The sequence below is a fragment of the Mustela erminea genome, chromosome 12, assembly GCF_009829155.1.
Source record: "Mustela erminea isolate mMusErm1 chromosome 12, mMusErm1.Pri, whole genome shotgun sequence".
NCBI classification, from domain to species: Eukaryota; Metazoa; Chordata; class Mammalia; order Carnivora; family Mustelidae; genus Mustela; species Mustela erminea.
In genome coordinates this window covers 63,737,347-63,749,566 of record NC_045625.1, presented here as the reverse complement: position 1 = coordinate 63,749,566, position 12,220 = coordinate 63,737,347, and the positions used below count along the sequence as shown (strand labels likewise).

The following is a 12,220-nucleotide window of genomic DNA, read 5'->3' as shown; positions in this document are numbered from 1 at the left end:
TCTTTTTGGTCTCAAGTTTTGAGCAGTTTTTCTATGCAAAACCTACTTGTGGGTTGATAATTTATTTACTGATTTATTGGTTTGATGTTCTTAGTGGATCGGGAATATATGGCTTGACTTTTTTTTTTTTAAATCAGCTTTTAGAAGTTTTCAGCTTTTATCTTTTCAAATACTTCTCTTACACCATTCTTTTTCTTTGACATTTGGGATTGAGATTGTAGGTAACCATTCTTTTTTAATTTATTTTATTTTTTTTTAAAGATTTTATTCATTTATTCATGAGAGACAGAGAGAGAGAGAGGCAGAGGGAGAAGCAGGCCCCTCACTGAGCAGGTAGCCTGATACTGGACTTGATCCCAGGATCCCAGGATCATGACCTGAGCTGAAGGCAGTTGCTTAACCATCTGAGTCACCCAGGTGACCCCATTCTCATTTTAAAAAACACTTTTTTTTAGTTTTTTCCAATCTCATATTTTTTTCTTTAGGTTTTAATATTTATATGATTTATTTTTCTAAAGTAATGATTCTTCCCCGATATGGATACCTCACATACTTCCCCAATCTTTAAAATAACTCTGCAAATATTTATTTTTGCTATTTTCATGTATTTTTACAGGTTATTCAAAAGGTTAACTCACCTAAGTTTACATAACAGCCAAGCAACTAAGGCTGAAATTTGAACCAAAGTCCAATTGATTAAATATTTCTTGCTCTTCATTATGTGAGGTTATATTTCCTTTATTATGTCTCTTTGTCTTTCTTACTTGGTATTTAGACAATAGCTGTTATTCCAAGTGGTGTGTGTATTGATGAATGGTCTTAGTCTATCTTAAAATAACATTCTATCATTCCATCTATAATTATTAGATGAACTGAAGTACACAACAGGGAAAAAAGAATGCATATAGTTTATTCTAATAGAATATATGAAGAGATAGTTTCTGTGGAGAGAGACAAATAAGAAGGTAATGTCCCAACTGATGAGATCAAGAAAGAATTCATTGAGTAGGTAAAACTTACCATGGAAGTGATAGCCATGTGAGAATTCTTTTTCACTGTGCTCAGGGGTAAGGTGTACTGTACATTTGTTAATATATATAAAGAAAACCAATACTGCTATTTCTTGTTGTTTATCCCTGTAACAAATCTATTTGTATATACTCAAATTTTCACTAATTGGGTAGTCAATCATGTAAGCCATAACATTTTGTCCATCTTGAAACATTTACACAGTAACTAAAAAGTTTTTTTTTTCTCCCAGGTTATTTCATTTTTGGCTGCAGTTTTGCATAAAAAGGGAACTCGTGAAGATATTGAAAACAACATGCCAGAATTTTTACTAAGAAGTATGAAAAAGGAGCCTCCTTCTATAGCAAAAAAAGTAAGATGTTTAGGAGTATAAAGCTCATGAAGCTGGTATTGGAAATGTATATAGTAACTTGTACACAGCATACATTATAGCATAAATTCAAAACACATAAGTTAAAGACATTATTAAAATATTTGTTTTATTGACCTAATTCTTAAAGGATTATCAGTTTCATCCTCAAATTAAGTATGATTGACTCAAAATGGCAAAATACAATTTTAGCTTAAATTTTTTTGGAGGTTTTCAGTCTTTTTCTTGGCTGAATATATATGACTTACTTTAATTAATTTGTTAAATTTGCATAAATGTGTATGTAAAGATAATCAAAGTCCATTATATTGTTTTTTTATTTACATGAGAATGAAAGGGAGACATTGATACTGATAAAAAAGGTATGTCATTGATAAGGTTGTTCAGGAGAATAATTACATCCTGAAACTCTGAAACAAATTCTTCCTACATGAGGACTGTTGAAGTTGGAATTAGAAAGACTAAGGTCTATGGGGCACCTGGGTGGCTCAGTGGTTTAAGCCGCTGCCTTCGGCTCAGGTCATGATCTCAGGGTCCTGGGATCGGGTCCCGCATCGGGCTCTCTGCTCAGCAGGGAGCCTGCTTCCCTCTCTCTCTCTCTGCCTGCCCCACATCTACTTGTGATTTCTCTCTGTCAAATAAATAAATAAGATATTTAAAAAAAAAAAAAAAAAAGAAAGACTAAGGTCTAGACATGTTTTTGTTTCTGCTCCTGTCATTATGAATGCTATTCATGTCTATATTTCAGCTTTCTCTTTTGTAAATACATGTTTATAAATATCTCATGTATGACTCATAAAAAATAAGAGATTTCTAATAAAATAATGAAATGCAAGAAAAAGTATACTTTTGTGTCTGACTTTTATATTCTCAGAAAACTGGATAGAAATAAAGATGAAGTGATTTTATGAAATCTTTATTTTCTCATGGTAATGAAATCACTTTCTACAAGTCAAGTTTTAAATAGTCTCATCTAGGGGCACCTGGGTGGCTCAGTGGGTTGGGCTGCTGCCTTCGGCTCGGGTCATGATCTCAGGGTCCTGGGATTGAGTCCCGAGTTGGGCTCTCTGCTCAGCGGGGAGCCTGCTTCCCTCTCTCTCTCTCTCTCTGCCTGCCTCTCTGCCTACTTGTGATCTCTCTCTGTCAAATAAATAAATAAAATTAAAAAAAAAATAAATAGTCTCATCTGTACTAGAGTCTTATACATAAGATTGGTGAGGCCAATTTACTATTGTCAATCATTGGGGCATTTTAGTGCAAAATTTTGAGAATTATTGGCTTATGGAATTATTATTGCTTTAAAATTTTTTATAATTTTTAATATTATAAATATATCCTGTAACAAATTTAATTTGATCCTAAAGAAGTATTTAATTCTTTCTTAAGCATATTTTTTTGACCTGAGTCATTTTATTTTATTTTTATTATTTTTTTGAAATTCAATTAACATATAGTGTATTATTAGTTTCAGAGGTAGAGTTCAGTGATTTATCAGTCTTATACCCAGTGCTCATTACATCATATGCCCTCCTGAATGTCCATCATTCCCTGTCCCCCATCTCACTTCCTCCCCAGCAACCCTCAGTTTGCTTCCTATAATGAAGCAAGTCTCTTGTGGTTTGTCTCCTCTCTGGTTTTGTCTCGTTTTATCTTTCCTTCCCTTCCCCTTTAAGGGATATTCTTGATGTGTCTTTAAATCTTCTCAAGTTCAAAGACTGTTTGTAGTCCTATTTTCAGTTGTTATTTGATTCTAAATGTCATTGCAGAATTTATTAATATTTTATGTCAGTTCTGGTAATTAACAGGGCAGAGAAAGCAGGGAAAATTAATACTTTAAATAGGTAAAGATATTAATATATAATATATATTTATAATACATATTTATTTACATTTATATATGTATATGGGCACATATGCATATATATGTATAATTCCTTCTGATAATAAACAATGCTATTTTTCTATCTCTTTCAGTTCAATTCTATTTATTTATTTATTTATGATTTTATCTATTAATTTAATTGATAAAGATGGAGACAGCAAGAGAGGGAACACAAGTAGGGGCAGTGGGAGAGGGAGATAAGCAGGCTTTCAGCCTAGCAGGAAACCCTATGTAGGGCTCCATCCCAGGACTCTGGGGATCATGACCTGAGCCAAAGCAGATGCTTAAGGACTGAGCCACCCAGGTTCCCCTTCCATTTAATTCTTAAGTATTTATTTTTAATCTTTCTTATATTCTAATAAATTTCACTTAAGTTGTATCTGTTTTTTTGAGTACCACTGTGGCTGCATTTCATAGTTTTCATTAGGTGGGCTTTTCATTATTGTTTTCTAAATTATCTGTGGCTCTATAGTTTTTCTCTTTTACTCAAGTACTATTAAAAGTGAAGTTTAAAATTTCCAAGTGAATAGATATTATTGGGGTATGGAGAATAATAGGAGTATTTCGCCTTTGTTGTTGATTTCTACTTTGTTGCTAAGGTAATACTGGCTTTATTTTTATTTTTACTTTTATTTTATTTTATTTTTTTGTGGCTAAATCCCTGGTCAGGTATTTTTAATGCTGTGGTGTTACATAGTCTCAGTTATTTTAAAAATTTGGCAAGGATTTTGCACATTATTTATTATTATGGCCATATAGGTCTAAATATATCTGTTTAATCAGGATAATTGGATAATTGTAGTGTTCAAATTCTTAGTACTATTTTGTTTTGTTTTTGTTCTATTTGAGCAATTAAATTCTGAGAGAAATATATTACATTTTCTTGCTATGTCTTTTCAGCTTTCTCATTTCTTCTTGTCTTTGTACCACTTTTTGCTTATTTAAGAACTTCAATTAATTGTTTCTAAAGTTTTATGTACTTCTATATTACTGTCATACTGGGTTGATAGTTTATCTGTATGTAGAATTCTAAGTTAAAAATCTTCTTTCAAACTTCACCAAAATAATTTTATTTTCTTCTGTCACTCCATATTGTAGATGAGGTTCCAGTACTGAACTGATATTTTCCATGAATAGGAAATTTTCTTTTTGTTTCAAAGTGTATAGAACTTTTTCTTCAACCTTGAAATTTATAAATTTCCTCAGCCCCAACACTCATTATGATTTCTGAAGAAGTTGTGCTTTGGAAAAGTATACATAGTACTTTATATAGGGGAAGTGGTGTGCTACTTCTTTGAAGCAGATGATTGGCCTAATTGTTTCCCCTTTAATTACTCTGCCATTACTTTGCATTGTTTTCTTAATTTCCTTTTCTTATAAGTCATGCTAATATATTAAAACATAGCTGATTTTTATATATTGATTTTGTGTCCTGCATATTTACTGACTTTATTTTACTGATTTCTAAGAGGTATTTGTTTTCATTTATGGCATCTTCGGGGTTTTCTACCTGTAATGTCATGTCATCTGCAAACAGTTTTACCTTTACCTTTCCAATTTTACCTTTCCAATTCCAAATCCCTTTCCAATTTCCAATGTATTTTTAATTCTTTTATTTCTTATTTATCTAATTAATCTGACGAGGACTTCCAGTCCTATGTGTAATAAGCTTGTTACTGATCTGAGAGGAAAAGTATGAAGCTTTTGACTGTTGAATGTGATATTAACTGTGTGTTTGTCATATGTGGTCTTTATTATGTTGAAGTATATATTCTCTATGTCCAGTTTGTTGGAAATTTTTTATATAAAAGGATGTTAAATTTTGTCAAAAAATTTTTTTGCATCTGTTGAGATATGGTTTTTACCCTTCATTTTGTTAATATGATGTATCACATTTTTTTGATTTGCATATGTTGAACTATCAATTCATCTAAGGAGTAAATCCCACTTTGCTCATGGTGTATGGTCCTTTTGCTATTGAATCTGTTTGTTCCATATTTTGTTGAAGATAATTGTGTTTCTATTCATCAAGGATATTGGCCTTTACTTTTCTTTTCTTGTGATACCCTTGTCTTTGATACCAGGGTAACATTGGCCTTGAAAAATGAGATTGGGATTGTTGAGAAGGATTGACATTATTTTTCAAATGTTTGGTGGAATTCACTAGTGATGCTGTCTGGCCCTGGACTTTTCTGTGCTGGGGGGTGTGTTATTGATTCAGTCTCTTTACTACTGATTTATTCAGATCTTCTTTCTTCATGATTCAGTCTTGTTGGGTTATATTTTTCTGGGACTGTATCCATTTCTTTTAGATTATCTAATTTCTTGGTATATAATTACATAATTTCATATTGTATTTCTTATCACTTGTAATGTCTCCTCTTTCATTTCTAATTTTATTTGAATGTTTTCTCTTTTTTTTTTCCTATTCTAGTTAAACGTTTGCCAACTTTATCTATTCAAAGAACCAGCTCTTAATCTCAGTGATCTTTTCTAGTGTTTTTCTAGTCTCTATTTCTTTCATTTCCACTACAATATTTGTGATTGCCTTCTACTAACTTTGGGCTTAATTTGTTCTTTTTGTTTTTTTTCTTAAGATTTATTTATTTTAGAGAGAGAGAGCATGCATGAACAGGGGTGGGGATGGGCAGAGGGAGAATGAGAGTCAGTCCCAAGCAGACTCCACACTGAGTGTGGAGCCTGACTGGGGGGTTGATCTAACAACCCGGAGATCACAACCCGGGTCAAAACCAAGAGTTAGACGCTCCATTGACTGTACCACCCAGATGTTCCTTGTTCTTTTTATATTTTCTTGAGGTATAAAGTTAGGCTGTTTATTTGTGATTTTTCTTTTTTCTTAATGTGAGTCTTTGTCACTAAAAATTTCTTTTTAGAACTCCTTTTGTTGCATCCTGTAAGTTTTGGTTTGTTGTGTTTCAATTTTTATTGTCTCAAGATATTTTTTTGGCTTCCTTTTTGATTCCATCTCTGACACTTTTGGTTGTCAGGAGCATATTGTTTAATATCCACATATATACTTTTCCTCTTGTCATTGATTTCAAGTTTCACAACATTGTGGTCAGAAAATATGTTTGATATGATTTAGATCAAACATTTATTAAGACTTGTTTTCAAGAGGAGAAAGACAACTATCATATGATCTCCCTGATATGAGGATGTGGAGATACAACATGGGGGGTTAAGGGGGTAGGAGAAGAATAAATGAAACAAGATGGAATTGGGAGGGAGACAAACCATAAGTGACTCTTAATCTCACAAAACAAACTGAGGGTTGCTGGGAGGAGGGGAGTTGGGAGAAGGGGGGTGGGGTTATGGACATTGGGGAGGGTATGTGCTATGGTGAGTGCTGTGAAGTGTGTAAACCTGGTGATTCACATACCTGTACCTTGGGGGTTAAAAATATATTATATGTTTATAAAAAATAAAAAATTAAAAAAAAAAAAGACTTGTTTTGTGGCCTAACACATTACCTGTTCTAGAGAAAGTTCTATATGTACTTAAGAAGAATATGTATTCTTACTGCTATTAGGTGAAATTTTGTATATATGTCTCTTAGGTCCATCTGGTCTAACGTGTAGTTTAAGTCTGATATTTCTTTACTGATTTTCTATCTGCATGAGCTATCCGTTGTTGAAAGTAGGGTGTTGGAGGTCCTCCATTTTTATTATATTGCTGTCATTTTCTCTCTTCATATCTGTTAAGTTTTATAGTTAGATGTTCTGATGTTGAAAATAATATTTACATTTGTTATATTCTGTTAATGAATTGATCCCTTTATTATGATCTGATGACCTTCTTTGTCTCTTGTTACAGTGTTTGGCTTAAAGTCTATTTCTAGGAAAATTTGCATTTTTGTTTTTTGGAGAAGTTTTCTTTACATAGGTATGGGATGGATTCCTCAGTTCTTTAAGTATGTCAGTTTTCATCTACTCTTACACAGTTCTGGTTATCTGGCAGCACCACTTCCAAGCATTTTACACTATTACGATTTATTTTTCTATTTGTTCTTTTGTTTCAGTTGGCATCAATAAATGTATTTGTTTAGTTAATCATTTGAACAGGAATTTCATAAAGCTTTTGATAGGATTATCAGTGACATCCTAAATTAATTCCTCAGAAGGAAATTCAAACAAATACTCTATTTTTATGTGATGAAATTCTTAAAAGATAAATTTGTATTCATCCAGTTAAAATTTTGTGCATTTTTAAAAGATAGCCTATGAAATAGCTAGAAAGAAAATAAATTCCTTTATATTTATTATGTTAATGCCAGAATCACAATGGAATCCTGAAAAATTAACGTTGGAACTCCTTGAAAAACAAATCCTTTTAATGAATCAAATGTTACAAATTAAGGATTGGTGGATTTGAGGTATGTGTATGTTATCTGATACATCTTACATATATTTTGAAACTTTTCAAGTGTGAAGAAATCATCTAAAAATGCATGCAATAGATGTTTCTTGCCAGGAATAAATTCCGCAAAGACACAAAGTATGTATTTCAAATATTAAATCTTGGAATGAATCTTTGGATTTAGGCCTTTAGGATTGGAATTCAGTCTTTAAGAAAATCAAAGTAAATTAATTTTAAAATATTGCTCTCTCATATGATAAAGCTTTAAAGAGTCTATGAAAATTCATAATCAGTATTAATGCATAGGAGAATTTTTTTAGTATTCATATTATCAGTTTCAGTAGTGATTGAACAAAAATATGTTTCTAGCATCTTATTTACTATATACTATTTAGTTTCTGATGTATACCAAGAGTATTATCTTGCAAATGATGCTCCTGTGAAAATCCTCATGCATATATCTTGCAACTTTTGCCATTATAGCTATAAGATAAATTCTTGGTACTGGAATCACAAGTCTGTGGTACTAAAATTATGGGCATATTACATCTGACAGATACAAATTGCCTTTCAAGAGCTTATGTCAATTTGTATCCTCACCAATAGTGTAAAATTATGTCTGTTTCCCACCTTTTCATTTATCCTAGGCGTTAAAAAATATAAATTATGTCAGAGATGTAGAAAAAGTATACCTTGCTTTGATTTCTATTCCTTTATTTTGAGTGAGGTCAAATATCTTTTCAGAATCTTAAAAGACTTTTAATAGCTTTTTAAAACATCAAGTTCTAGTTTTAATCTTTTTTTAATAGTCCTTAATCATATGTTCTACATACTGATCTTTTGTCCATTATATATTCTGTCAATATTTCTTTCCTAATTTTTTCAGGGTCAGCTTTTGATTTATTTATTATATTTTTTAAAAATTTAGGTAGTTAAAAATATCTATATTTATAGGTTCTAGGTTTTATGCCTGCCTAGAAAAATCTTCTGTACCTAAGACTGTAAGTTCACCCATGATTCTTTTATAATGTGTATGACTTTATTTTACGCCTTCACATCTCTGTATCAGCCTGAATTTATTTTGCTATAAGGAATGATCAGTTAAACTGGCATTATTTTTTCAACTGGTTAGCCAATTATTTTATTGTCATATATTGAGTAAGCCTTTTTTCCCACAATATTAGAAGGGTCACTTTTGATTAAAATGAAGCTCATTTATATATGTGTGGGTATATTTCTAGATATATTATTCTGTCCTATTGATTTATTTGTTCATTTATCTTTCAGTGCTAAACAGTTTTAATTTTTTTGGATTTATAATATGTTTTAATATTTGGTAGGGTTAGTTTGTCTTCAAATTTCTCAATTTTCTCCTAAAAGGCTATTGATATTTTAGTTAATATTACATTGAATTTATTGACTTATGTAGGGAGAATGAACATATTTACACTGTAAATACTGCATATCCAACAGTAGTTGTATCATTTGCTTAAATCTTATTTCTTGCCCTTCAGAATTTCTGGCTTTCTTCATGTGACCTAGTTTCTTATTCATTAATTTTAACTAGGTATTCTTTCTTTTTGGTTGCTATTACAAATGGAACTTTTAAAATTTTATGTTCTAACTGGTCATGTTTTTATATATATTAAAACTACATGCTTTTTTAGGCTTTTTCTGAAGTATTAGTGACATATTAGTTTCAGGTGTGTAACATAATGATTTGATATCTGTATACATTGCAAAATGGTCACTACATTAAATAAATCTAGTTAACATCTATCACCATACCTAGTTAGAAAAAATTTTTTTTCTTGTAATGAGGACTCTTAAGATCTACTGTGTTAGCAACTTTAAAATATGCAATACAGTATTAACTGTAGTCACCATGGTGTACATTACATCTTCATGAGTTATTTATTTTATAACTGGATGCATGTTACATACCATACTAATGCCCTAGCAACGATCAATTTGTTCTCTGTAGTGATGAGCTTATTTTTTTGGTTTATTTTATTTAGTAGATTCCAAATATAAGTGAAATCAAATATTTCTCTTTCTTGGTATGACTTGTTTCACTTAGCATGATGCCTCAAGGTCCATCCATGTTATCGCAAATGGCAGGATTTCATTCTTTTTTATGGCTGAATAGTATTCCATGTGTGTGTTTGTGTGATATATGTAGAGATATATATCTACATATATCAAATCTTCTTTATCACCCATTACTGGACACTTAAGTTGTTCCCATATCTTGGTTATTGTAAATAATGCTGCAGTGAATATGGGGGTACATAAATCTTTTCAAATTAGTGTTTTTGTTTCCTTCAGATAAAGACCCTGAAGTGGAAATCCTGGATCATATGGCAGTTCTATTTTTTTTTTTAATTTGATTTAATTTTTTCTTCACTGTTCCAAGATTCATTGTTTATGTACCACACCCAGTGCTTCATGCAATCCAGGCCCTCCTTAATACCCACCACCAGGCTCACCCCCCTCCAAAACCCTGTTTGTTTCTGAGAATCCACAGTCTCTCATGGTTCGTTTCCCCCTCTGATTTCCCCCAGTAATTGTTTGTTTTTCATAGTGGTCGCACTAATTTAAATTCCTATCAATAGTGCATAAGGGTTTTCTTTTCTTAAGATTGTTGGCTAGCACTTGTTATTTCTTGCCGTTTTGAAAATAGGCAGTCTAACAGATGTGAGGTGATATCTCATTATGGTTTTGAGTAGCATTTCCCTGATGATCAGTGGTATTTTTCATGTGCCTGTTGGCTATCTCCTTTTCTTCTTTAAAAAACGTCTATCCAGATTCTCTATCCATTTTTAAATTTGGATTTTTTTTTTTTTGGCTATTGAATTGTATATGTTTGTTAATATTTTGGATATTAAACACTTATCAGAAACTTTTTAGTTTGTTGCAGTCCCGCCTGTATGGTAAATGATATCATCAACAAAATGAAAAGAAACCAACTAAATAGGTGAAAATATTTGCAAATCATACATCTGATAATGGGTTAATATCCAAAAATAAATAAGTTTTTGTTTTTATTGCCTTTGCTCTTGGAGTTACATTTAAAAGACCATCACCAAGACCATAGTCAAGGAGCTTACTTGTATTCTTGTATACTTCTTACTTGTATACAGGAGCCTATATATTCTTCTAGGAGCTTTATGGTTTCAGGTCTTACATTCAAGTCTTTAATCCATTTCGAGTTTTGTGTGTTGTATAAAATAGTAGTTTCATTCTTTTGCTGTGGTTGTAAAGTTTCCCCAACACCATTCATTGACATGACTATCCTTTCTTATTGGATATTTTTGCCTCCTGTATCATAAATAAATTGGCCATGTAAGTATGGATTACTCATATTTTGTTCAAGTGATCTATGTGTCTCCTGTTATGCAGTAGCATACTGTTTGATTACTATAGCTTTGTAAAACAGTTTCAAATCAGGGAGTATAATTAAGCTTTGTTGTTCTTTCTCAAGACTGCTTTGACTATTTTTGGTCTTTTATGGTTCTATCTATACAAATTTTAGGATTGTTATATTTCTATGAAAAATGTCATTGGAATTTTATAGGGATTGAACTGAATCTGTAGATTGCTTCGGGTAGTAGGTACATATTAACAATATTTGTTCTTCCAAACCATAGAATGGAGTATTTTTCCATTGTTTGTGTCTTCTGTAGTTTCTTTTTTAAAAAGATTTATTTATTTAATACATTGAGCCTGGAGTCTGATGCTGGGCTCAGTCCCAGGACCCTGAGATCATGACCTGAGCCAAAATCAAGTTGGTCATTCCACTGACTGAGCTACCCAGGTGCCCCTTCTGTGGTTTAGCAGTGGCTTGTAGTTTTCAGTGTCCAGGTCTTTTACCTCCTTGGTTAAATTTATCCCTAGGTATTTTACTCGTTTTGATGTAATTATAAGTGAGATTATTTTTTCGTTGCTGTTTCTGATAGTATGTTGTTAGTGTATAGAAAAGCAACAGATTTTTGTATATTAATTTTGTTTCTTGCAACTGTGCTGAACTTGCTTATTCTAACAGGTTTGTTTGTTTGTTTTTGTGGAGTCCTTAGTGTTCTCTATATGCAATATCATCTCCTAAGCAAACATTGACAATTTTCTTCTTATTTTGCACCTGGGATTTCCTTCCTTTCTTCCTTTCCCCCTTCCCCCCTCCTTCCTCCCTTCCTCCCTCCCTCCCTTCCTCCCTTCCTAATTGGTCTGCCTAGGACTTCCAAGATTATGTTGAATAAAAGTGGTGAGAGAGAGCATTCTTGTCTTGTTTTTGATCTTAGAGGAAAGTTTTTATCTTTCACCATTGAGTATAATATTAGTTGTGGCTTGTTATATGGCCTTTATTATGTTGAAAAATTTTCTCTCTATACTTACTTCGTTGAGAGTTTTTATCATAAATGGTTTTTGAATTTTGTCATCTATTAAGATGATCATGTGATCTTTATTTGTCATTTTGTTAATGTGGTGTATCATGTGATTGATTTGCAGATGTTGAACAATATTAACATTCCATCCTTGAATCCCTGGAACAAAAACCACTTGAT

The 12,220-nt window shown here is 31.9% G+C and overlaps 1 protein-coding gene across 4 annotated transcripts in view; it reads left to right on the top strand.

Moving 5' to 3' along the window:
- Positions 1 to 12,220, top strand: part of ERCC6L2 (ERCC excision repair 6 like 2) — a 144,510-nt gene that overhangs the window by 30,525 nt on the left and 101,765 nt on the right. For 3 of the 4 annotated variants that reach the window (XR_004277737.1, XM_032308950.1, XM_032308952.1), the window contains one exon: positions 1,262 to 1,381. Coding sequence is in view for 2 of the 4 variants with exons in the window: in XM_032308950.1 (XP_032164841.1) it covers positions 1,262 to 1,381 (120 nt within the window). In the remaining 2 variants the exon portion in view is untranslated. Of the gene's footprint in view, positions 1 to 1,261; positions 1,382 to 12,220 lie in introns of those variants that run through there. The other variant, XM_032308951.1, reaches the window with a different exon arrangement.